The sequence below is a fragment of the Coccidioides immitis genome (assembly GCF_000149335.2).
Source record: "Coccidioides immitis RS genomic scaffold supercont3.5, whole genome shotgun sequence".
In the NCBI taxonomy this organism is placed as follows: domain Eukaryota; kingdom Fungi; phylum Ascomycota; class Eurotiomycetes; order Onygenales; family Onygenaceae; genus Coccidioides; species Coccidioides immitis.
In genome coordinates this window covers 3345727-3372063 of record NW_004504307.1, presented here as the reverse complement: position 1 = coordinate 3372063, position 26337 = coordinate 3345727, and the positions used below count along the sequence as shown (strand labels likewise).

The following is a 26337-nucleotide window of genomic DNA, read 5'->3' as shown; positions in this document are numbered from 1 at the left end:
AAGCTTAGGCAGTCAAGTAGGCTCAGAGGCAGCCCGTCAAATGACAAGCAGGAGCCTAGAAAGAAGAGTGAACTCCAAATGTTGTGCAGAATGATGCTAAATCAACAGGAGATGATGCAAAGGCAACAGAAGTCAATGTAAAGGCAACAGAAGACAGTACAACAGCTGGCACAGCAAGTGAACCTCCTATCAGGCCAAGCAAGCACCACAAACACACCTGCAACAATGCAGGAGAACCTAGAGCATGAAGCTCAACAAGAAGAAGAAGAGGACTGAGAAATAGACTCTGATGAGAAACTAGAAGAATATGTCAGCAATCTTATAGACACAAATATGTGAATCAGCAGAGCAATCACCCAATTCATGAAGATCATGAAGATGGTGAAGAAGCCTATGACCCTGGCTGGAGCTAGCAACTACCTAGCATGGAGCAAAGCCATCCTAAAGGTAGCCTGCCAAGTAGATGTTGAGAGGATTATCCTGGAAAGGCAAGAGACTTCACCACAGCTAGAGTGCTTGAAGATTTCACAATACTGGAACATTCAGAACAATTGGCTACATGGCCTAATCAACAGCACAATATCTGCACAAGCCAGAGAACACTTTGAGGAATCAGATAGCCTTAGTGCTTACAAACTCTGAGAAGCTGTAAGAACAGCCTTCCAAGAAAGACCTGAGATACAGCAGGAAAGCCTACTTACAGAGTTAGTAAGAATGACACCACAGTCTGCTGGCTCAGAAAGGAATTATATAGAGAGATTCCTAGCAATTTGTGGGGAATTTGAGAGATTAGGGTTCAAACAACTGGACCACACCCTACACAATATCTTGAAAATGAACATTACATTCTGATGGAGAGAGTTCATACAGAACCAATTTGATATGGCATGCCAGAGTGGAATGAACCTACTGGAGAAGGATTTGGAAGGCCTACTGAAGGATATCCTCCACCAAATCCCCAAGAAAGACCTGAAGAAAGGTGGATCTACAAAGCCAAATACAAATGCAACAAGCTTGGATCCCCAAAAATCTTATAAGAATACAAACTCTGAATCCAATCCAGAGAAGAGCTCACTGCAGAACTGGAACTGCTATATTTGTGGCAAACCTGGCCATTTGGCTAAATTTTGCAAATCTAACAAGAATTTGAAGCCTAACAAGCCTAAAGAAGACTCTAAAGGCAAAGGCAAGGAAACAGCTACAGTTGCAATGGACAAGATCCATTTGGTTCATGAAGCAGCCTTCTCTATGAAAGAAGCGCGCAAATCCACAGACAAATGGATTCTTGACTCTGGAGCTGGATCCCACGCGACCTCACATACAGATCTAGTTCAAATGGACCCAAAGAGCCATGCAACACAACTGCTTATGGTGAATGGTTTGAAATCAGTCACCAGAGGATTTGGCATGGCCAGTATCCAAACTGACAATGGAGAATTGAGCATTGGGGGGGTTAGAATCATGCCTGACCTCCAGGTTAACCTTATAAGCTTTGGGAAGCTTATACAAGATGGCTTTACAGTGGAACAGCTTTATATCAACAGAGAACACATCTTCCTACTAGAATCAGCAGATAAAACACAGAGCTTTGAAGCTGTGCTTAATGAGGATGACATCCTAGTCCTACAAACGCCTAGAATACACAATTTACTGGCATACGCGTTTCCAGTACCTACGAAACTCCTAGAGCCCTGCTATGTAACAGCAACTCTAGAGAATAAAGATAGAGATGACGCGCTTTTGGCACCGAATCACCTGGCAAAGACGCCAGAAATCAAGGAGGATACGATGGCCAATTGGCACAAACGCTGGGGGCATCTCAACGCCCATGATATAGCTATTCTAGCTAGAGATCCGAGAATGGCAATGCGAATAAAGGGAGTAAAGAAGCTAGGGTTCTGTGAAACCTGTGCTAAAGCTAAGCAAGCTTGCAATCCATTCGAACCTAGAACATGCTCTATAAAGCCTGGAGCTAAAATTTTTATTGATATTGCAGGTGGCGGCTGTACCCTATCCACAGACTCTGATCCTCCAAGCTACAGCGGAGCGAAGTATTTCCTACTTATAACAGATGATGCCACACAATACAGGTGGATCTATCTCCTGAAGGAGCGGGTAGAAGCTCCAGAAACCCTAAAGAACTGGATCAACATGATTGAAGTGTCTACTGAATGAAAAATTGGCACTATACTGTCTGATGGAGCTCCTGAATTGACAAGCCAACAACTGGCTGAATTCTACAGGAGCAAGGGTATACAACAGGAGATTATGTGCCCATATACACCTCAACAAGATGGAACAAGTGAATGAGGAATATGACTTCTTTGTGAGTGAACAAGAAGCATACTTATAGACTCAGGACTACCTAATGAGTTATGGGGTGAAGCTCTTGCCACAGTCTCCATGATGGTGAATCTATCGCCTACCTCAGTGCCTCTATATGGATGCAAGAACACGAAGCTGTTGACACCCTTTGAAGTCTGGATGGGTCACCAACCCCATTGCAGATGGGTCCATAGGTGGGGATGTGACACCTACATGAAGATTTTGAATGAATTCTCAAAGCTCCAACCTAGGTCCAAGAAGGTCAAATTTGTAGGATATCATGGCATGCACACCTACAGGCTTTGGGACCCAGAAATGAACAGTATAATGATCTCACAAGATGTTATATTCAACAAGAAATTGGATCAAATCCCTACGAATTCACTAACTGAAGCCGAATACATTGAACTCCCAGAGGAGTACAATTACATAGATCCATTGAATGGCTGGCAACACAAGCTACTAGCTTACCTTGCGAAGGAGAAGCCAGAAATCATGAAGAAGCTCGCGGACAGCAAATTAGAGGCTTTAGAGCCCACATACCTGGATGAAGAGCAAGAAATCCTCTCAGATGCTACAGAGAAAGAAGAGACAAATGGAGCTGAGCTTCCAGTGCTCAGTACACATACAGATATACCAAAATCTGTTGCTGAAGCCAAATGCTCTGAAGAGTGGCTTTATTGGAAGGAGGCTCTAGATGTTGAAGTCTCCAAATTACAAGAGAAAGGCACCTGGATCCTAGTCAAGAAGGAACCCCAAATGCAGATCCTGTCTGGCAAATGGGTATTCAATAGAAAGCTCAACAACACAGGTGGCACAGTACAATTCAAAGCCTGTTGGGTTGTACATGGATTCAAACAGCAAGAAGGCATTCACTACAAGAAGACCTACACAGCAGTTGTTAGTAGACCTACAACAAGAGCCTTCTTTGCTATCTCAACAGCCAAGAACTGGAAGGTCAGAGTCTTTGACTTCATGACAGCCTTTCTAAATGGAACTCTTCCAGAGGACAAACATGTATATGTTCAACTACCCACTGGATTCAAGCACGGGCGGGGTAACCTAGTAGGGCTCTTACACCAGGGACTCTACAGGTTGAAGCAAGCTGCTAGACTTTGGTATCAAGCAGCTACTGACTATCTGAAATCTCTAGGATTCCAGATCTCTTCATATGATGCAGGCCTACTCTACCACAAGAGGAAGCAAATCTACCTAACCCTACACATCAACAACTGCTGTATAATGGGACCCAACAAAGCTGAAACAGAATGGCTCATCAAGAAGCTTCAGGAATGCTTCAAGATCAAGAAGGTTATGGAACAGGGCCATTATCTAGGCATGCAGGTTCAAAAGCAGCCAAATGGAGACCTTTTTGTGAACCAGGAACAGTATATTGAGGATCTACTGACCAAATATGGAATGGAAGACTGCAAACCTTCCAAAATGCCAATGAAGAAAGGAATAAGCATCAAATTCGCGCCAGATCAGACCCTTAAAGATGGAGTTGACAAGCAGGCTACACCTACAAATTACAGGAAAGGCCTGGGCTCTCTACAGTTCCTAGTTATGTGTACAAGGCTGGATATTGCATTCACAGTCAATTATCTGGTGAGATTCAACAGCAGGCCCAATAGGGAGAGCTGGGCAGCATTCAAGCAGATCCTACACTACCTCAAGAGCACAAAATTGAAAGGAATAGTCTTCAAAAGGGATATGGATCCTGAAGGCTTGAAACTGGCAGCCAGTTCAGATTCTGACTGGGCTGGAGCCAACCCTGCATACAAATCCACCAGCGGCTATATTATTACCATGAACGGAGCTCCAATATCATGGAGATCACAGTGCCAGACATCCGTCTCAAAATCTACAACTGAAGCAGAGTATTTGGCAGCTAGCAAAGCTGCTTGTGAACTGGTTTGGATCAACAACCTGTTGATAGATGCCGGAGTAATTAGTGAAGGCTCAGCAAGGCTAAGGAGCTCAAAATTAAGTGTTGACAACAAGGGAGCTGTTGACTTAGCCAAAGCTGAAGCTATAACACAAAGAGCACGCCATATTGAGATTCAGCACCATATGCTAAGAGACTGGGTGCAAAAGGACAAAATCTCAATCAAGCATGTTGGAAGCAATGCAAATAAAGCTGACGGGCTCACAAAGGCTCTTGCAATGGATCCCTACACTCAATTCGTGAGCACAATAGGGGTGACGGGTTAATACAGGAAAATATGGAGGTTTATCAGTGAAGCCGGCGAAAATACCATATTGTGGTGAACGGAGCTAAGCCTAAAGAAGGAATAAATCTGGATTTTGTAATTAATTTTTATCGCGGATTTGAGAGATTTGGAAGCTTTGGATCTTTGTGGCTCTCGCTCACTGCTGGAGCTCGTTGCATGGGGGGGTGTTAGGTAATCCAACTAGCACCTCGCTCACGTGACCCACATAGATTAGCCGAGATTCCCCTTTAGGTAGCTTAGCGAATAACAAGCATACAAGTCCTCCATCACTTTCGTTTCCGAGATCTCACGGTAACCTAATTAGGAATCGTGCGAGAACCATAATCCAAATAGAGAACTGTTGGAGCACTGTATGATTTCTATCACCCTTCTGAAAATGCTTCCTTTCGGGAAATGAGCTCAGTTCTAACATGTAACTGAAATCTGAACCATGAGATTGGGGGTTTCGTTTCAAATTGAAAGAACCTTTTCTTAATTCTGAAAACTAGGTAACTCCTGTAGTTACACAATTCCCGCTTTATAGATCACCCCAACCGAAAAGCCAATTTTGGAATCCTTCACTGCTAACATTGGAAGTAACATTTGCATCAGCTTTTTCAGCATTCTCATTTTCAGCACTCTTCTCATTGGCATCCTTGTTACTGGTATCCTTGTTGCTGTTGTGCTATGGCACGACGTGAGATGTAAACTTGGTTGTTATTTCTAAGTCCCACAGTGCTCGTGAGCTACTATGCTACCTGACTAACTATGACTCAGCTGGTTGATCATGCTGTCAACTCCTCCCTCTTTGGTCACACAGTATTATGACGTGCGATCTTCTGTCTCGATTAGAATCTCTCTGAGAGACCTTCTCGGTGGAATAGCGTGTCACCGGAGCCAACCTCTGGTATTTTTTTTCGCCCTGGCAGATTTTGCTCATAATGCGGGGGATTCAAATTGGCAATTTAAGGTTGCAGGGTGGATATGTCTGTGTGGATCTTTTTGTTAAGCCTCCCACAAATTCGCCGGCATTTTCTTTTTTTTTTTTTTTTTTTCGGTGGGGGGGAAAAACACGGTTGCCGAACCGTGTTTGACACAGATAACATTTCCTCTAATAACATCGCAATCTCAAAGAAACCCAACGATAGCGGATTAACTGTCCTTATTCTCAGTCGCGATTCTGTAGACCTCATTTGCGGCATATTGGCCAAGAATGTCAAGAGATCCGATGCTCATCATCTCCAGTATGGGCAGATCAAAATAGAAGACCTGCTTGATCCAAGCGCGCAGTTCAAGAGCCACCAATGAGTCAAGCCCAAGATCAAGCAAGGGCAAGCTTGTTTTGAGCCCTTCATGGGGTTTGAGTAAAAGATCGAGGAGCTTCTTGCCAATTTCCACCGCAAAGAGCTTCGCTGCTTCTGACGACTTGAGAATCGAAGGGTCCGCTTTAGCACTGCTCAGGTAGGACTTCAGAATATCCGTCGAGGCTGCTGTGGCAGCAACTGTAGCCTTGTTGTGATAAGACGCCATACGGCGGTCCTTCTTCCAGATCACATAGTTGCTAGGGTCATTCAATGGGATGAGCAAGGCAAGGCCGACGAGGAAGGTATTCTTGTGGACGAAATAAGAAGAGTTCTTCGAAGTCACAGTAAGAGCACTTTCGGCGGCTTTGTTCGGTTTGTTGTGAACTAGCATGCAGATTGCCATGGCGTCAATGACCTTCTGTTCCAGAACAGGCTTGAAGCCGCTCCGCGACATCTTACCCATCATGCCCTGGTGGTCCGAAATCCAGCCAACGTCCTCGACGGCTCCCATGTCAACCACAGAAGCGGCGAGGCCCATGCCATTGCGGCACTGGGCGAACGCATCAAGGAAGCTGTTTCCACTCGCATAGTTGGCTTGGCCCGCTTGTCCAACAATGCCAGACACCGAGCTGAACATCACAAAGAAGTTGAGATCAACCCCCGCTGCCACAGAAGCATTGTGGAGGTTCCATGTGCCTTAAACCTTGGGTGCCGTAGACGCCGTCCATTCGTCATAGCTCATTTTGGTAAAGTTCTCGTTCGCAACCACCATCGACATCTGCACAACACCTTTAAGGGGATAGGTTGCTGCAGAAATGGCTCTTTCCACGTCCTTGAGCTTCGTGGTATCGCCGCTCGCGAGCTTGACAGTGCAACCCATCGACTCGAGCTCGTGGATAAAAGCGTCATCTTTGGTGGTAAGGCCAGCGCTGCGGGACATGTATATAAGTTCGCGGGCGCCATGGTCGACCATCCAGGTGGACACGGCACGACCAATTCCGCCAAGAACACCAACCATAAGGTACGAGGCGAACTCCTTGAAGGCAATCTTTAGAGCTCTTTTGGTGGTCTCAGATCCCAACTCGGCGTCTCCTCCAGCATCCTTGATCGAAACGCCGAGGCGACCGATGTGTTGTCCCTTCTCCATGAATCGGAATGCATCTTGGGTCTGAGCTGCGGGGAAAATTGTTATAGGCAGCGGGGAGATGAATCCTTTGTTGTAGAAATCCAAGATGGAAAATATCAAGGCTCTAGCGATGTGAATCCTCTTCTAAAGCCCTGTCAATGTCAACACAGCAGTAATTGCGATTCGCCAAGAATGGCTTCATGTCCAGTTTGCCATCCCCAATCAAGTCTCGCTTTCCGATTTCAAGTAATGTTCCGAATTCCGCAACGCAACTCCATGTGGCATGTAAGAGCTCGCCTGAGAGCGAGTTGAGAATGAAGTCCATGCCACGCCTTTCGTTTCACGCATAACGCCATCCACGAATGACTTGTCACGGGAGTTAAAGATCCGGTTTTTCTCGGAATGTGACAGTGGTCCATCAAGTACTTGACTTTCTCGTCGCTGCCAACTGTAACGTACAACTCTGCCTCCAGCATTTGGGCAACCTGGATAGCTGCCAGACCCACGCCACACGCGCTGTGAATCAGGACGGACTACGTCGAGAGAGATTGGTTAGCCAATGCCATGCTGAGTAACATTATGATATATGAGTTTCCATACCACTCACCTGACCCTTCGTAACACGCCCGACGTTTATAATGGAGTGAATCGCGGTGAAATACGGGATCTGCATCGTCCCAGCCTGGTCAAAAGTGAGGCTGTCGGGAATTCGCGCGCAAACAGCAGCCAAGGTAGTTGTGTATGTCGAAAAGGCGTCTTTTTACAGAAGCAAACCACTCGATCTCCTACTTGAAGGTCGTCTGGGCTGACGTCCGCTCCCACACGGGTAACCATGCCAGCGGCTTCAATTCCGAACAGGCGGACTGGAAGTTCAACAATGCCCGGTGCGACCAAAATGTCCTGGAATTAGAATGTTAGAAAAACGCCACTTAACCTAGAAAGGATCTTTAACTCACCCTGAAGTTCAATCCAGCTGAGTAGACCTGGACCTCCACTTCATCGTTTTCGAGGTCCTTTCGTTCATGTCGCTCATAATACAGACTGTTGACCCGTCCCGGTGAACGGACATTCAGCGTGGCCATCTCATTTGGCCGGTCCGAAACTAGGAGCTCATCGGTTAAGGCAAAAGGATGGAAGCGTGCGACTTGGACGCGGTTGTTGAAAATGGCCCATTCGAAATCTGGATTCAGTTCCTCGTCACCTTGGCGCGACTGGAACTTCGCTAGCACCTGGAGGAGACGGTCAATAGATTTGGGATTGTCGAAAGCGTCGACCTGGCAGATTGCCAAATCGGCCAGCCGCTCTGTTCGGATGGTTCTGGCGAGTCCGAGAACTTGTGCGTATCGGGGATCACGACATCCGATGTCGATGAGATGGGTCGCCCAGAGCATACCAGAACCATGTTCTTGGAGGCCGAGAAGTAAAGTCTTGAAAGATAGGAAGCGTGCTTCGTCAATATCATGGAAAAAGGGCTGCTCGATGTCTAAGAGCGAAATCATGTCCTGTCCAGCTGGCGGGATATCGCCTAATCTGCACTTGATAACCTCATAGCCATCTTTTTCGAGCTGGTTCAAGATGTGTGTAACAGCAGATCTTTCCTCATCGACAAGAACGGTGGCCTTCTTGATTGGTGTCTCACGGATGGGCCTTGCGACAAAGGAGGTTGTGACTTGGTGAGGGGCTTCGGCATCTAGAACCACGGCTTCGGGTTTGCCAAACCCGACAGCAGCAAGCACCAATTCCAATTCTTCCTTACTTAGATACGGCGGCTTGATTGGCCCGCCCTCAGTACCCGACCACCAAGTTGGGAGCGCACCTAGCACATAATCTACCCATCTGGATGACGGGCAAAGCTCCGCAAGAATAATCTGCCGTCGGGGCGGAGGAGCTTCCTCAGGTTAGCTAGGCTTTCCTGAGCATTCTTGGTCTTGTGAAGAGAGTTGACGGCGAGGACGAGGTCGTACTCCATTTCCTCGAATCCCTGTTCGATAGGATCCTGGCAGATGTCCAGACTTGCGAAGTCCATGTTTGGGAACAGCTTTTCTTGAGTTTCTGTCGCCAGGTAGCCCGGGGTAGTCAACATGTACTTGGCACAGAGAATCTCCCCATCAGTGCGCGTGAGATCCTCGACGATCTCGCGGTGCAGTGACACACCACTTCCAGTTCCAATCTCGAGAATTCGAAGATTGGGGCTTGGAGTGAATCACTTGCCGAATGAACTCTTTTCGTTCCAGCTGTCCGAGATATTTGTAGACGTTCGACAAAGTTCTTCCTGGCAAAATATCCTCAAGGTCTTTGCCGGACAGCAGAGAATCCATATTCATGCAAACTTGATGAATGGCACTAGCGACTGGAGCTGCAAGCGTGCCTTCCAGTTGTTTCAGCAAACTGTTGATTCGAGCGGAAATAGTCTGGTTGTCGAGACCTGTCCAAGTACAGGGCAACCTGATAGGGGTTAACTTAGACTGAGATTTGATCCAAGCAACGTGTCTCTGAAGATGGGGCAAGGTCGTGTTGCTTGAGGATTCCGAAAAGCACGATTGGGATAAGAGCAAGCAGATGTCTCCCAGCTCCTCCAGCAAGCGTGAATTGTCGGTATGGCTCACTGGTGCGCAGAAGAGCTCGTTCACGTCCAAGAAGTCAATGTCAGGTTTCCATTCACACCTCGCTGCTGCGTGTCCGTCCCTTACCTCGCCTGAACTGGCAGCATCCGCAAGTGACATACGGATGCCGACTGCTTCAACAACTTTTCTGCCCTCACATGTGCAACAGCCGTCTCCAAGGACCGAATAATTGCTTGATAGCTTAGCAGAGACATCTGTGATCATATCCGAAGTGCACCTGTAGAGAGAGATTTTGTCGATGCTGGTTGGAAGCCAAGTTCTGGTTTTGCGTGCGTAGCCATTGACAGCAGCAGCGCCCAGGATCTGCAGGGTTGCGTCAAGGACGGTAGGATGATGTAGTAATTGGCTTCATCTCCCTGCCTTCCATTCACAACGTGTCCCATTCCCTGCTGCTCTGAGGTTGAGCTCGCCATCATATCAAGGGTCTGGAAAGATCCTCCCAGATTCAGGCCACCCTTGGCCATCTTTTCGAACCACTTCCTCACATTAAGCTTTCTGGGCAGGGCATCAGGGTCCTGGGCCTGTTCAGGCGGAGAATACTGAGCGGAAGCTTCTCGTGTACAATGTTTTGTCCAGTTGCGCCCGTTATAGGACGGCACTGTGAACTCCCACCATTTGCTGTTCAAGGAATTCGTCAAACAGCCTAGTTGGAATGTGGCTATCATCTCAGTCGGCTTTCCTTCGCTTATCACTAAAGCCGTACTGACAATGATATTTCTAACAGTGAACCCCTCCTCGGCGTTTGTCAATTGTCTGATGGCCTCGTCCGCTAAGACATTATATCCACAGAATGGGAAAATGATGTTCTCTCCCACTTTGTGGTCGCATATCCACGGCGCGTTTGTAACGTGGAATAGGTTGCGCCACACACTGGCTCAGTATCGCTACTCTCAACCACCCTAGAACCAAGAAGATCATGGTACGGGTATTTGCGGTTGCGCCATTCTTTGCTTAGCCGAGACTCGTACCAGTAGCTGCCCTTGTGATTCCATGGGTATCGGGGGACGCCCGAAAGACAGGTGCCCGTGGGGAAACGAGCCTCAAGGTTAACATGAACATTGAGAGAATACAGGGCACCAATGGCTGCCAAAAAAGACACAGTACAGTCTTTATTGCGCGTCATGGCCGAGACATAAGGAGTGGGAGAGGAGGCCTCAGCAAATATCTGTCTCAGTGGTCCTGCAAGAGCTCCGCGAGGCCCAACCTCAAGGAAGACAGCATTATTTCCAATATCGTGCTTCAAGATAGCCATGATGGCTTCCCAGAATCAAACTGGTGATTCCAAGTTATCCCGCCAGTATTTTGACCCGGTTTTGTGCTCTGAATCTAGAATGTTGCCACTAAAGCTGAAGAAAAAAAGCATCGACGGTGCTTTTCCGATCACTTGCTCGATTAGTGATTGGTAATGGTCACCAATCTCTTCCATATGGTATGAATGGTAGGCTTTATCAACCTGGAGTAGTCTAGCCAGAATCTGTGGCTGTTCCTTTTTTATAGCAGCAACAACAGATTTCACGGCATCAATATCGGCCGAGATTGTAACGCTCTTGGGCGAGTTGTCACATGCGATCGTGACGTTAGGGACGAGGTAGTTTTCAATTTCTCTCCAGCCCATTCCAATGGCCGCCATTGTCCCCGGTCGCTCTTGTTTGACTGCCACAGCTCCACGGTGGTGGGCAACTGTGATAGCTTCTTTAGCCGTAAGAGCCCCGGCGGCATATGCTGCAGCGATCTCACCACTGGAATGGCCCACAACGGCATGTGGGACAATTCCAGCAGCCTTGAGCGTGTCGACCAGTGCAATCTGAATAGCAGTGCAAAGAGGTTGAGAGAACTCGGCCGAAGACAGGCGGCTCTGCTTGCCTGCCTTCTTGAGCTCCTCTTCGATTGAGTAGTGAGGCTTCTTCCCAGCAATGGTTTGAAGCTGTTGGTCGAGAGATCGGATGCTAGATTTAAACACCTCATCGGATCGCAATAGCTCCTGTCCCATCTGCGGCCATTGTGCGCCCTGGCCGGTGAAAACCATCACAATGCTCGGTGGGCCTGCAGACTTCGAGTTTATAGGCTGAGAAACGCTTTCAATCACACCATTATTAACAATGGCAAATGCTCGGTACGGCAGATGGGTTCTTTTCCTGGCCAAAGTATAGGCCAGATCACAAATTTTGTCGGGATTCTGCTCGATCCAGACCTTGGAGTTGTCGACCAGCCTTGTTATTGATTTGGAGGAATTCGCTGTAAACAATAGAAGCTGAGGCGACTCCGGGAACCCAGATACCGCAGTCGGGATATTATAAGTCGCCGCAGACTCTAGAATTACATGGGCATTTGCGCCACCAATGCCAAAAGAATTCACACTCACCTGTTCAAGGCGGTCTTTCGGCCACGGAGTTGCCTCAGTAGGAACCGTGAGCTTCCCTTCCTCAAACGGAATGCTAGGATTGGGGATGCTGAATTTGATGTTTGGTGGGATGATATGGTGTTGAAGTGCCTTCACCATCTTCAAAAGCGAAATAAGGCCGGACGCAGCTTCGGTATGTCCGAGATTGGGCTTAACAGAGCCGATGTACACGCCCTTCTCTCCAAAGACGCGGGCCACAGCTCTCGTTTCAATGGGGTCGCCTGTCGGGGTACCTGTCCCGTGGCATTCTACCATGGCGGTTTCCGAGAAGTCAGTGATGCCTCCAAGCTCGTATGCCCTCCTCATCAAAGCTTCTTGCACATCCGTGCTAGGCTGCGATAGCGTCGGAGTTTTTCCGTCCACGTTGTGAGATGTGGCTCTCACGACAGCTTGAACCGGGTTGCCATCTCGAATGGCATCAGCCAACGGCTTGATGAATATGGCCGTAACTGCCTCTCCACGAGCATACCCATTGGCGTCAGCAGAGAAGGTCTTACATGAGCCATCGCTAGACAAGACTCCTTGCTCCTGCATAGCCACCGACATTCCCGGAGCCAGGATCAAATTGACACCGCCTACTAGAGCGGATTCGCAGTCGCCTCTGCTAATCGCTGCGCAAGCCTCGTTCAGAGCCACCAAAGCGGACGAACATGCCGTGCGAATGGTCATGCTATTCAAATATGTTAGCGCGGGTCTACTTCATTGGCGTACCCACCAAAAATCATACCTTGGTCCCCGTAGATCGAATTCATAAGAGAGACGATTGGCGACGACAAAGTCTCCTGAACCAGAGATACGGTGGATTCCCCACGGCTGGGTTTCCCTCCCCAACATCTCCAGCCAGTCCTCTCCGAAATTACCAATATAAGTACCGATAGTCTTGCCTCGCCAGTCTGTCACACCGGCGTCCTCGAAAGCCTCGTGAGCCACTTCTAACATGAGCTGTTGCTGAGGGTCAGCTCGCTCTACTTCACTTCTTGCCATGGTAAAAAGGGACATATCCAGCGCCCCGACGTCGACACTCTCATCGAGAAAATATCCATACTGGGTTGAGACCGTTCCCGGCTTTTTCATGTCCGAGTAGTATGTTTCGATGTTATAGCGCGATTCCGGGACACGACATCGACCATCTTGCTTTGCAAGAAGAAAGTCCCATAGTTCATCTAGCGTTGCGAAGCCTCCCGGGAGACGACATGCCATACCACAAATTGCGATCGGAATTTGACCATTGGAATGGATATTGGAGGCCGAGACCCCATTTGCACCGTTCATCGTGTTGGAATTGCCGTTCATGTGCGCAGTGTTTGTGGATATGCCATTCGTACGCAAGCCGTTGGTGCGACGGGCATGGCCATTGGTAATAGGACCATTGATGTCAGAACCAATTGCCACGCCATGGCCATTCATGCCGTGGGTCTCGTCTATAGTCATGATGGGCTTATTTGTCAATGTTTATCAGAGATGAAATAATATTTTGTAGCAGGTTTGGAGGGGGCGAGCCCTCCATTTGAAGTTGAGACGCAGAACATGCTTTCCACCGATAACGTGTATATCATCACGACAATCTGGATGGAAGTTGTGTGTTCGGGCTTCCGCAAAAGGCGTCCGCCCCCCCAATCGCTAGCCGGAACCCGTATAGGCGAGGAGCTGAAACTCGGGCCGGGACGCCGATAGGGGGGTGGAAAGGGCCTCAGTCAGGCAGCCCATCAATTGAGATGCACACTAAGCAAGACCATGCTTAGCTGGGTGATTCGAGAGCTTTTGTTGCGACACAACACTTGCTGTCTGCGAATGGCTGACCTTAGGGGCTGTCGAACGTGGGGTGAGACAAGGTATATTATGAAGCTAGGTTGGAGTAACAGAGCGTGGTAAGAGGACCTGGCGATATCAGTTAACCAGCCTTAACAGAATAGGCTACATTTCAGGTAGCCCCGGGAAACTGCGGTCGAGCTAGTATCATGAGAACTAGTTAGTCTCTATATACAGTAATGCCTCTATATAACGAATCAATGTTGGAAGTCTGTTCAATTCGTTATATAGAGGGATTCTTGATATAGAGCTAGCATACAAAATACGCTGTCATATCCTGCCGCTGCTGATTTTCAAGCCTCCGAGCCTCTAATCTTCTCTCATAATGATTTAACCGTTGAATTACCTCTGTATCTCCCTTATCCTGCTGCTCTTCATACAAGCGAAGCCTTTTCACTATGTCAAGGGCCTCGGTGGTGCTGATTTGCGGATCAGCTTCCATATTTATAGTCTCTTCCTCATCCTCAGGCTCCTCTGGCTCCAGCTGCTCAATTATACGGCGCTCTAGATCTTCAGAAGAGTCCTCCACTACTTCCTCCGCGGGATTGAGGAAGTTTTCAATTTTCATTGGGTTTCGAATACCAGAGACCGTGCAGAGCCGTTGGAAATCATTGGAGATCTGTATCATTGAAAGATCTTCAGGCGGGACAGCTGTCTTCTTGAACAAGGCTCTCTGGAAGCAGTGTTGAATAGTGGCAGGCGCCATATCAATATCCCAAGCCTGTATTCCCCAGCGTAGGGCCTTCAAAACGTTCATTGTAGTAAGAGGATCACGGTTCGACTCGTATTCTTCAATCATATAGATAATCCACTGCCGTTTCCAGTGGCACTTCCAAGAATATATAATCCCTTGATCTAGTGGCTGATATTTGCTCGTTGCATTTGGTGGAAGCCAAATAATCAGTGTATTCCGTAGGGGATAAAGGCTCTTATTGATATTTTCAACTGCCAGTACATGAGCAGAGAAATTATCCATTAAAAGCACTACTTGACGGCCAGTCATTTTGGAATCAAACCATCTTAGCCATTCCTCCATGAGAATGCCCGTCATCCAGGCCTCCTTGTTGTGCCTCCATTTGAGATTGAGATTCTCAATATTGATGCCTGCGGCACGGAAAGCATGCGGTTGTTGAGCCTTTCCAATAAACCATATAGGTAATCTCTCAGATCCATCAGAATTGCAGCATAAATGGGCAGTAATCCATGCCTTTTCCTTCTTTCGGCCATCAAGAGAGCGAGTAGAGAGTCCTCGATCAGGAACCAGCTTCCAAAGGAGCCCAGTCTCATCACAGTTGAATATATCCCTGGCATTGTAATGCTGGAGAGCCATTCCTATACTCTTCATCTGTTGCTCTGCATCAATAGCACTTCCTGCCTCTCCATGGTATATACGATTCTTAATCGATCGTCGCTTTTGAAATCCTTCAAGCCAGCCATTGCTGAATGCAGGCATCTCGCGGTCCTTATATACTGACAGATTCTTCCAAAAGAACTCTGCTTTAAGCCGTATAACCTCTCGTGAGAGTTTAATTGATGTCTCTGCCTGTTGAATCCACAAATATAATGCTGTTTCAAGCTCTGGCCAGTGTTCACGACGGTAGCGCTTCTGGTTTGACGTACGGTTGACAGGCCGGTCAAGGTGTTCGTATCGTTTAGAAAGGATCTCGGAGACTGAAGATAAAGCAATCTTTTGCTTATATAGGGCCTCAAACCACTGCTTCAAGGCCTTGTTGGAGAGGGAAGGATTAAGAGCTTTGTGGGAGCGTAATTCCTTCTTCTGCTCGATTGAAATCGCGGTTCGGCGGGGCATTTTGGTCCTTTTTGGCCTCGTTATAACGAATTATTAAGAAATCTTGAGAGATATTTAATGAATTTTGTAGTACGGAGTACTCCGTATAGAGGTTAACGAATATTTCGTATGAAGATTTAATCTTGGAAGAGATTTTTGTTATATTAGAGGATTCGTTATATAAAGTGATCGTTATATAGAGGCATCACTGGTTGGCCTCAAGCTTTCAGCTCGGATCTTCTTTGATCCTACGCAGAGTTCCAACTCTTCTTCCCAGCTCCTCGTCCCAGCCATACGAAGAGCAAGGTTAGAAGAGCACTGAATAGAGTTGAGGTTCCGTGGTCTCTTTAGCTTCCGCACATGCTTAGTAGCCTAGTAGGCCCTCCGAGAGCTAGAGAGGCCTACACCGCCGCAAGGATGCAAATGGGCTCATAGCACCCCTTTATTAAGGAGGATTGACTAAGTACATATAATGTTTCCGACCACCCAACGATTTTTTGTAAGGATTCGCCCGCGAACCCCTTACACACCATCGTCCTCGTCAATGTCGAAATCATTGCTCGACTTTCTTGTCTTATCGCCAGCGATGCTCCATGATGCCTCAGGGCAGACGCCATGCCTTAGAAGTGAGTATCCAAAGGGAGAAAGATTCCGGAAGAACACCAGAGCTTCTATCAAAAAGACCATGATACAAGTATTCCTTGGGGTTTTTGTTCCCTGAGAAACACTGCAGCTTGCCATACTGCTCCCTGGGGAGATATGATCCTTGGGGTAAAAGATCTATAGGGAGTGACTAGTAATGCCACGATATGCAAGGTCCTTGGGGATTTACTTACCCCACAGGAAGATAGATTCTAGAAGGAATACGATTAAATTCAGGTGAGGACCACACCAGCAGCTTCCATGAGGGACGCCACACTTTTGAGGAGAGATAGATTCTACAGGGAATACCCCTAATTCTGGGCGAAAAGCCACGGCAAATGAATTCCATAAGTAAGGTCACAGCTTTGACAAGAAATAGATCCTACAGGGAATGCCTCTATTTGTGGGTGAAGAATCATGGCGACAGATCCATAAGGGGCCAGGACATCTCGGTATATAACTCTAATACCCCTGATTCTTTGGGGAAGCGACAGCTGATCATGTATGCAAGACAGCAATATCATGTCGGTTGCAACATTGGGATGGGGTTTTGTAGGGAAAAATTCGAAATTGCGAATTTTCTGACTTTGATAATTTGAAAACTGAGTGCTTAAACTGCAACCCAATCAGAGTGATGTACTTAATGAGACAGACAAATTGTTCGCGATCCAGTTTCAGCCCTCATCCTCAAACCACGTCCTTCAACACGCCATGAGTTCCACATTTTTCCTCACTCTCCTCTTTGCACCGACAAATTTTACCACATGGCTTTTCACAGACTGCCTCAATGCAGACAAGTTATTCTATGGCTTATGCTTATGACAACCAGGGATCACAGGCAGCACCTAGTTTACGAAGGCTGGAAACACACACGCCATGAAATAACTTGCCGGTTAGAGAGAACCAAAAATGAAATTAAAGAGTGGGAAAGCTGAAATCATGGGATTTGCAAATCAAAATACAAGAGGAAAAGCAAGTTGAATTCCTCATTTGAGCGCAATGGTAACAATGGAGTAAGAGGGGAAACCATGGCTGACCAGCATTTGTAAGAGAACACCCTCCAGAGCCACATATGCTACAAGTTATAACCCCAAATCTCATCCGGCAACTAGTTAATGAACTTCACCAGCACCATCTAGCCAACCACCAAGTCTGAGGTCCACAATATGTCCCAGGTCCGTGGACCCATTCTCTTGCACACCTGTTTCCTCAAAATCCTGGAGTATTTTATCAATATATTCACCCGCCCCTGACAAGTGAAGGATATGAGCAATGGCCCGGTGTAGAGCAAGTAGCTGGGGGGAGGGAGCATCTATTACTCTTCCTTCGCTGAGAAGGAGTTTGCGAGTAACAGGTAGTCCCCGACGTGCTGCTGAGACTGGGTTAAGGAAACTGTCAATGCGGTAGGTATGTTCCTCGCCAGCAACAGTGTCAAAGTATACCTCAAAATTGCCAAAGCTTTTATGGAAAGTTGGAGTCAGGCTGATAGCATTGTGTGGGCTATCAATGTGAGAGCCCTCAATGAGATGAGCCACATCGCAATCAAACATGTTAAGGATGTCAATCATAGTCTTCCTGGGATCACCGTGTCTGTCATTTAGCCATGGGAAAGCCTATTTTGGACAGATGACCTACCAGCCGTATAAATTCTCGTTCATTTGTGTAAGGGAGTGGGGAAGTATGTGGGCCACTTCCAGGTCATCAAATCTATCCTCATCTTTAAGCAGATTCCCATCATCATCTTGAGCATCCAAACCATGCTGATTTGTTTGCTTTACTTCTTGTTGCGCGTCAAAAACCTGGGAGATCACACAACGATGTTGGTCACGAACAAGGCAAAGAGCTCGAAGGTATGAAACTCGCTCAAAGGTACCAACGATTTCATGCGGTGATTGTACACTTTGCATTGCTGAAAGCTGAGCAGGAGAGGGTTGTGGGGTAATTTTTCCAGTTGCTTTCACTGTAAGAGAATTAGTGAATGTGGAAGATGACAGGGTGGCGCATACAGCACAAACATGGAAAGAAGAACTGCTTGAGGAGCGTGTCTGCAAAGTGAATGAATTTTGGAGGGAGCTGATCATCACCCGTGTTGATATCTTCATCACTGCTGATATCTAGCCCCATAACATTGAAGAAAACGCGCAGGAATGTATCCTTGGACAATTCAGACTGCGAATAGTCATAACTACGACGGACAAGTAAATGGCGACTATATCCACCCTTGGAGCCACTGTGATTGGCAAGATGGTGGATAATCCTGTCCAATGCCTCTTGGGCGCGAGAGCGCTCATCTGCAGTTAAGGGCGCCAGGGAGGAATAGTCGATAAGGCCGTCAAAGGATACTCGATGACAGTGGAGAGGCTGGAATGGAACATGAGAGCGGCCCGGTGAATCAAAAGCACCCTCATAGGATGACGGGCGACGATGGTGGGACGCCATGCTGCGATGGGTAAGGGGGAACTGTAAATGGGCCTGTAAAGAAGAAGCGAAGAGGGTGGGCTTGAATGAGTTAAGGACAGTGGGAGCATGAGAGTCGACGAAAGCTTCTGAGGGAACCAAGGGTGCTTGGGGAACAATATATAACCAACCCGACCTGCCACATCCCCATGAAGCCCCCTGGACGCTGTAGAATGTCCGTACAAAGGCGCCGAACTATTGATCACCAGGAACTGAATGCCTTGACCAATGGTCTCCTCCCCGGACCACGGTGGCAAACAGAGAAACGACGGCTGTCAAGATCCAGTTGTCGGTCGCTGCTGATTAAAGCTGGTGTAAATGACAATTGGCTGGACGATATTGGCAAGTAAGTCATGAAAGGCAAATACTTACTACCAGCAAAACAGGCAAATTGCAGAAATGCAAAATGCAAAAATCCAGAAATCCAGAAATTTGATGTCGAAACACGCTAAGCCCCTAAAAACGGAGTCGTCCTCTTTTCGGACCAGTCTCACGCTCATGGCCCGCATCATGAAATGATATCGGCGCTTCGACCATGGCTACGCCACGGATTTTGAAAAATGGTGGCTACCTCTGGCTTTTAAATAGAATGCATTCAACCCACCATGCCTGGCCCTACCTCTCCTTAGCTGAAATAAGTTCTACCATCATGTCTTTGCAGGTGCTGGATGAACATCCGAGATTCAATCTTCGCAATATTCAACAGATGCGATGTCGGTGATTGAAAACCTTGATAAACAAGCTCTGCCAATTCTGCATTGACTGTTACAGTGACATTTCTCTAGTGATCGCTGTCTATAAGCTAACGCCGCAACCAGAACCACCAGAGGTCGCTATGTACAGAGTACAGAGTACTACATCATCAAATTCTCAACGCACCAAAAGCCAAGACTTAATCCCTTGAACATCAGGGGCAAGCAAAAGGTCACACTTGGATGCATGCTGCAGGATTATGTAACAGATTGTTACTGCAATGCTGATGGCTATGTCAGAGTTGGGGTTGGAGACAGTGCCAAGTGAATGATAGTGACAGTGATTCCATTCATCCAGCTACCTTCTAAAATCAACTTTGAGAATTGGTTGTCTTTGAGAGAATCAGGCATATCAGCTAATGCTGTGTTCACTTGGCATTAGTGACCATTCACCCCTGGTCCAGGTTCATTTTCTGGGGCTGGCATTGTAGAGAGGTTAACATCAGCCCGTGCTCTACCAGTCCAAGTTGCCATGGTTTGCCAAATCGCTCGGTATCGAGACACTAGTCTATATGTAGTTAGCCTCCAGCTTAGTGTCTCGGACCTTCTTTGATCCGACGCAAAGTTTTCATCCTGGTTCTCATCTCAACCTCTTGCAAGGGGGAGAGCCTGGGTATGAATGTATGGAGTTCATGTTCTGTGATTCCTATAGTTTCCACATATGGTTAGTACCCTTGTAGCTCTTCAAGAGGTTCTGAGCCCTTCCTTAGGAATCTTTGAAGCCTTTGGAGTTGCCAAAACAGGAAAACCCTTGACGGAACGATGGACAACGACCTGGAGAGCTCTTCAGCTCCAACCCCCAATCCAACCTCCAGAAATATGAGTCCAGCGGGACATATGGAGGATGCTAGCACCAGCGCGGGTGCACATTCACAGCCAGCGGGCATTACACGGCGAGTTGGCTTTCTACGGGGCGGCATTGCGGGCCGCCGGTTCAGAGAAACAACTCCCCGAATCGAAAAGAACTTCAATATAGCAGACAAAATGGTTACAGACGTCACTGGAACAACAATTCGGTCAATCCCCATGCTACAAGGCGAGAAAAATGTGAATAATTGGTTAACCATTGTCAAGTTGCAGCTAAACCACTATGGCTGGGGGATTCCGAAGACATACAAATCAAATGGCGAAGTGCCATGACATCCTTTGCTACATGGCTCAATTTAAGCATGGAAGACGATGCTAGAGATCGGATCAATAAGCACTATGGAGGCAGCGTTGAAGACCCTGCCCTCATGATATTCTACGCAAAGCAGCTCTTTATGAAGCCTGATAAAAATACATGCATCCATGCAGCTGAGAATTATTTCTACACACGTCAACAAAACTATGCATCAATTACACAATACCTCGACGTGCTGCTTGAACGATACCAGGGGGCATCGCGAGCTCCCCATCCGTTACATCCTTCCCTAGCAATTAACAAGATAATTGAGGGTATACGAGCGATTAACGAGAACTACGCCGATAATGTGCTATCAATAGTTCGAAATACGAACCCCAGTGACATAACATACGAGGATATGAGGAATCTTGTGCAGGAGGCAAAGGAATATGTGGAAGCACGGAGCGGGATTTATAGGGCCGGACATACCAAATTCAGAGAGACCACCTCCAACAAGCAAGTCATACGGAGATACGCTCCACAGAAAGGAGTCTCATGGGATGACCATGTCAAATCCTTATGCGAGAATATGCCTAGCAAAATAGGTGACAACTGCGGATATTGCGAGATCCCGGGTCATGCCATACGACAATGCCCTCACCTTTTTACCGATAAGAGATATCAAGGATGGAAGCCAAAGCCAAATTTATGGATGAGACCAAGGCCCAAAGGAAGGCGGCACACGAACAATGAACAGAACCAAAGACATGGCTCAAGCCAGAGCCAATCCAGATCTCCGCAACCAGATTCCGGTGAGGATGCTAGGGATAATGCGGGAGGAACGCATCTCCTACTGGGATTTGAAAATAACTTCGCCGACATGGCATGGGGACCCCACCTAGTGGCATCCGTATACGAGAAAGCCGCTGGCCCGGAAGCCTGGCTCGTTGACACGTGTTGCAGCCACTCGATTTGTTGCAATAAAGCCTACTTTGCTAGCTTTGATCCTACCACTGAACATTCGTACAAAGCTTTGAATGGAGAAATCCTTTCCATAAAGGGTAGTGGCATAGTACGCGTTAGATGCACCGCCCGGGATGGCATCGTCAACGAGATCCATATACGTGCATGGTATAACCCGAAGTTAGGCGCGAATTTCCTTTCCACGGATCAATTGGCCAAAGAATTGGATCTCTACTTTACAGAAGTAGACTACACGCTGCGAACACGAGAGGACCACAAGCTAGTGGGATATGCTAAGAAAAGTGATGGGGTTACGATCCTCCAGACAGAGCCACTTCCTCAGCAAGAGGAAGTCATTCAACAGACATACGCTCCTGAAGCTTACGCCGGAGCTTCTCCATAGACGGCTGGGACACTGCGCGTCCCCTACCACATGAAAAGCAATAAAGGACCAGAGAATTGAAATAGAAGTTCAAGATACTTTCCATTGCAATGCATGTGCACTAGGAAGGTCAAAACGGCAGATATCTCGAACACCACAGATCCGGTCTACTATTCCTGGACGGAAGATTCACATTGACCTTCAAACCATAAAGCCAACGAGCTTTCAAGCCTTCAAATACGCCCTAATAATCATGGATGACTGCATACGCTTTAAATGGGTTATACTGCTCAAAAATAAGGCTGAAGCTTCACGTAACCTTCAGGAGCATGTTGAGAGGCTCAGGAATCTGCTAGGTTTCTACGTGGATACTGTACGAATGGATGAAGGCACCGAATTTTCACTATTTAGGAAGGAATACGCCCCGGCCCGTGGAATCGAATGCGAAGTGACTGCTCCATATACGCCTGAGCAAAATGGCGTAGCAGAACGAATAGGCGGCTATCTAGTAGAAATAAGCCGTGTCATGATTGTAGAGGCGAAACTTCCACAAGAAGGCTGGGATCTAGCTCTACAAACTGCCTGCTACATTACGAATAGGATCCCTTCGGCTAGAGGCGAAAAATCGCCATACGAGCTCTTTTGGAAAAAGAAGCCAAATCTGCGGCACCTACGAGCTTACGGATGTATAGCTTATGCGCGTATTTCGCCAGAGGATAGAGCGAACTACAATAAGGCATATAAAATGGAACCCAGGGCTCAACTCGGTCGCCTAGTGGGATATGAAGGCGAGAATGGACATATTTATAAGATCTGGATCCCTGAGACTGGCAAAATTATATGTACACGCGATGCCAAGTTCAATGACGATGTCGATGCCATCCCAGATCTCCCGAAAAAGGAAGATCCTAAGCCAAAGAATAGATTTACAGAACCCTTTATGATTCCAAGCTTCCCAAAGCAGGAAGCTATGGGGGCGGCGGAGCAAACTGCTACTAGGCTTCTTCCAGCTTCAACAGAAGAGCCTACAGAGGCATGTGCTCAAGGAGCTAACCTGATTGAGAACCCTGAGATCCCAATACCTTTCTGGATACAGGAGCAAATGCACGGCCCACGGCTTCAAACGATAACGCCGTCACCTCAGAGGATTCCTTCGGCACCTAAACGCATGGTGAGATTTCATGAGCCTGTCCATGAGACTATCGAAGAAACGCCGGAGCCTCCATATAATGGAGATAGCAACAACGACTGGATCGAGAGCCAAATTCACAATGAGATGTTTAAAGACGCGTTGGAAGAACCAGTTCAAGTTGAAGAACAGACCGCCGAATCCCTGCCTATACAAGAGCAAACCCCAGAGGCCTCGGAATCAACACAACAAGCGAATGTTGAGCTCCTACGTACGCCTACCTACAGCTTCAATGGAGCCAAACCCTCAGCCCACAAAGACCCATATCGAGCCGTACAACTAAAGGCCAGCCACCGAGGCCATATGGAGATTACGCCTCCTACCTTGCAGCCGACCTGCCAGCCTATATAGTTAGGATGACACAAACACCGGCGGAAGTGGCATAACCCACAACAACATTACACCAGCAACAGATTTGGAGCTCAACCTTCAATTTGGACTTCCGCTTACTATTTACTAAGAAATATGCCACTCATTTGGTTATTGAACCAGCTTGGATCCTGGATTTGTTGGATTTTTGTATTTAGAAATTTCTCTTCTCCCAGCACTGGCTAGAGCCTGGGGGCGCGGTATCGAGACACTAGTCTCTATGTAGTTAGCCTCCAGCTTAGCGTCTCGGATCTTCTTTGATCTGACGCAGAGTTTTCATCCCGGTTTCTCATCTCATCCTCTTACAAGGGGGAGAGCGAGGGCACGAATGTTATGGAGTTCACGTTCCGTGGTTCCTATAGCTTCCGCATATGGTTAGTAGCCTTGTAGGCCATTCGAGACTTGGTTACTTTCCATACCATTGAAGTCCTGTTGTACGATTGTACTTGAGCCTGTTCCTCTTGAGGAAGGCCCATAGTTGCCTCTGACTCTGATACACCTGTACGGAAACCCTTTGTCATCAGAGCAAGACTGCTTACTCAACCGGAGCACCTGTTGGATTACAGAGTTCAACCTCGATATATCTCGGTATCAACTACCAGATGGAGATACATAATAACTATCTATCGCTTGTTTGAGCTATTAGTCAGCAACTCGGCTACTGTATCTGAGTTTGTATGCTTTTCCACACAAAATTGTTAGTCATGTGACCAGAGGGTTGCTATTCATTTTGATAGATCAATCATTCTTAGATAGATTAGTCGGACCAATCAATGGATATTCGTATCCCTACTACGGAGTAGATTAAATCTGGTTTGACAGTTATGAGCCCGGGCTCTTCGAAGATGTCGTATATATAAGATTGCCGGATTAGGCAATTGACGAAGCTAGAGAGTTCACGTTATATCACGTTATTGAACAGCCTACAGAGCTATACAAACCTCCTCCTACATTTCTTTCCTTCTTCTTTACTTCTTTTCTTCTTTCTAGCATTGACGAAGAAACGGCGGATTGTACCTTTGCGAAGATGACTACCGCCATAATCCTACAATCCGAGCACAATTGGGAGCAATGGCTTGCCCAAATAAGGCAATATGCTCACACAAAGCAGATATGGGAATTTATTGACCCTTCAGTGGAAGAACCGCCCAAGCTTGAACCACCCGAAGATGGAGTGGACGTGGAATTGGAAGGGATGGCCTTACAAAAGGCAATGATACTACTAAAATGGGAAATAAAGAGATACGATCGGAGAGAGCTAGCACTAGCAGATATGCTGAATTATATCCGCGAAAGGATCTCTTCCCGGTGCTTTACATTCATCGAGGATATCACTTGTCCGCATGAGTGCTTAAGGATTCTTCAAGAACAAGTAGCTCGACCAGAGGCAGCTACAAGAATGATGCTACGATCGGAATTTATGAAGATGAATGTCCACGGACCACCCAGGGGAAAGGACCTTGAAGATTGGGTCACAGACTGGGAAATTATGGTTGAAAGGATAAGGAAGCATAAGATTGAGGATTTACTATATAATGAGACCCTAGTCATGGATTTCCTACAAGCTATACAGAAGGACTGTCCCGAATTCTCCACTCAACAACAAGTGCAAATTACAATCACGGAAATCTACCCAAGCCATGATGAAGTCTTAAGAGCCTTCTGGAGATACTGGAGAAATGTTCAAGTGAATGGAAAGCAAAAGAAATTTAAGCAACCAGGGGGTTCCTTTGCTGCAACCTTACAAGGAAGATCTCCAGCGGAAGAAAAGGGTCAAGAAAGAAAAGGAGATAGCCAGAAGAAGCCTCCATCGTGCGTGTGCGGATCAAAGCACTATTTTGGCCAATGTCCCTACTATAACTCGAATATCCGGTCCGCGGATTGGAAAGCCGATCCAGAGATTGAGAAGAAAGCTCAAGAGATGCTGAAGAAACCACGAATAAAAGGGATGGTTAAGGCCTCAATCAAGCGGGAGGGTAAGAACAAAGATGCCGATACGAGAGCTGGTCAAGAGATTGAGACCCTGAAGGAGAATGGAGTCTTTATGGCTGCAAGGAACTTGCCATGTGCAGCTTTCAATACTGCCTCCCTACAGCTGGATGAAAATCCCGCCTGCCAATGTATTTCCTAAAGAACAGCTTCATCCTTGACGGCGGATCAGACCTCCATATATGCAACAATAAGAGACGCTTTACAAACTTCGTTAATGGCCCAAGAATCCCCTCATTTCCTCCTCAACCCCATCTCTCGACACACCGGCCACAGCAAGACGATCATGACCATGGGCCATGACATCGGCCTCCAGGTTGGCCATCATTTGACGGAACCGGGCCTGCATACGTGCAGCAAAAGGATGCTGCGCCTGGCTTGTTTTGGCCTAAATATGTCAGGACCATTAACCAAATTTTGTTACTTTTGGATCCTACCTTCTTGTTCTGCCGAGCTTCATTCTCAGTCTCTGTGGCCTCCTCTCGGCGATGCTTCTTCTCCTCCTCCCTCTTCTTTTGCTGAGAGACCATGAGCTGGTGCTCATGGTACTCCTTTGACTTGCCCTTGGCAAATCGCTTGGCCATCAACTCTTCAATGGCTTTCTCCTTGATCACCTTGCGATCCTCCTCACTGCTATTCTGCCTGCAATGGATGTCAATATGATTCAACACAAACCACTGAGGGTGCATACCACTCATGCTTGGCTCAGATCCTCTTCAGCACATCATGGCACGCCTTGCAATCTGCCTCCCCTGCCTTGAATATGTCCTTTTGATGGCCTTCCAAGGCCTAGCGGTGCTCCCGTGCCGCACGGGTCTTCTCTCTCATCAAATATTCTTTGGGCCCCATCTTCATGATCATATATGACAAGTTTGAATTGGAGGCGCTGCGTGATGGG

General features: G+C 47.3%; 5 protein-coding genes across 5 annotated transcripts; 3 read left to right on the top strand and 2 right to left on the bottom strand.

Annotated features, from left to right (window-relative positions):
- Nucleotides 1-5236: 5236 nt before the first annotated feature.
- On the bottom strand, nucleotides 5237-13424 carry CIMG_13632 (polyketide synthase; the record flags this gene model as incomplete). The annotated part of the gene is made up of 12 exons (XM_004444877.1): nucleotides 5237-6392; nucleotides 6546-7015; nucleotides 7336-7501; nucleotides 7576-7650; nucleotides 7758-7868; nucleotides 7925-8836; nucleotides 8914-9160; nucleotides 9189-9809; nucleotides 9878-10210; nucleotides 10408-10829; nucleotides 10977-12663; nucleotides 12721-13424. 12 exons carry the CDS (start codon nucleotides 13422-13424, stop codon nucleotides 5691-5693), a joined length of 6450 nt encoding a protein of 2149 aa, XP_004444934.1. The 3' UTR covers nucleotides 5237-5690.
- Nucleotides 13425-19225: 5801 nt separating this feature from the next.
- CIMG_13631 (uncharacterized protein) lies at nucleotides 19226-19710 on the top strand (the record flags this gene model as incomplete). The annotated part of the gene is made up of 2 exons (XM_004444876.1): nucleotides 19226-19407; nucleotides 19509-19710. 2 exons carry the CDS (start codon nucleotides 19226-19228, stop codon nucleotides 19708-19710), a joined length of 384 nt encoding a protein of 127 aa, XP_004444933.1.
- A 494-nt stretch (nucleotides 19711-20204) lies between these two features.
- CIMG_13630 (uncharacterized protein) lies at nucleotides 20205-20582 on the top strand (the record flags this gene model as incomplete). The annotated part of the gene is made up of 1 exon (XM_004444875.1): nucleotides 20205-20582. One exon carries the CDS (start codon nucleotides 20205-20207, stop codon nucleotides 20580-20582), a length of 378 nt encoding a protein of 125 aa, XP_004444932.1.
- Nucleotides 20583-24477: 3895 nt separating this feature from the next.
- CIMG_05718 (uncharacterized protein) lies at nucleotides 24478-25581 on the top strand (the record flags this gene model as incomplete). The annotated part of the gene is made up of 1 exon (XM_001241821.2): nucleotides 24478-25581. The coding sequence occupies one exon, from the start codon at nucleotides 24478-24480 to the stop codon at nucleotides 25579-25581; it is 1104 nt and encodes a 367-aa protein (XP_001241822.2).
- A 72-nt stretch (nucleotides 25582-25653) lies between these two features.
- On the bottom strand, nucleotides 25654-26137 carry CIMG_13629 (uncharacterized protein; the record flags this gene model as incomplete). The annotated part of the gene is made up of 2 exons (XM_001241822.1): nucleotides 25654-25827; nucleotides 25877-26137. 2 exons carry the CDS (start codon nucleotides 26135-26137, stop codon nucleotides 25654-25656), a joined length of 435 nt encoding a protein of 144 aa, XP_001241823.1.
- Nucleotides 26138-26337: the final 200 nt, after the last annotated feature.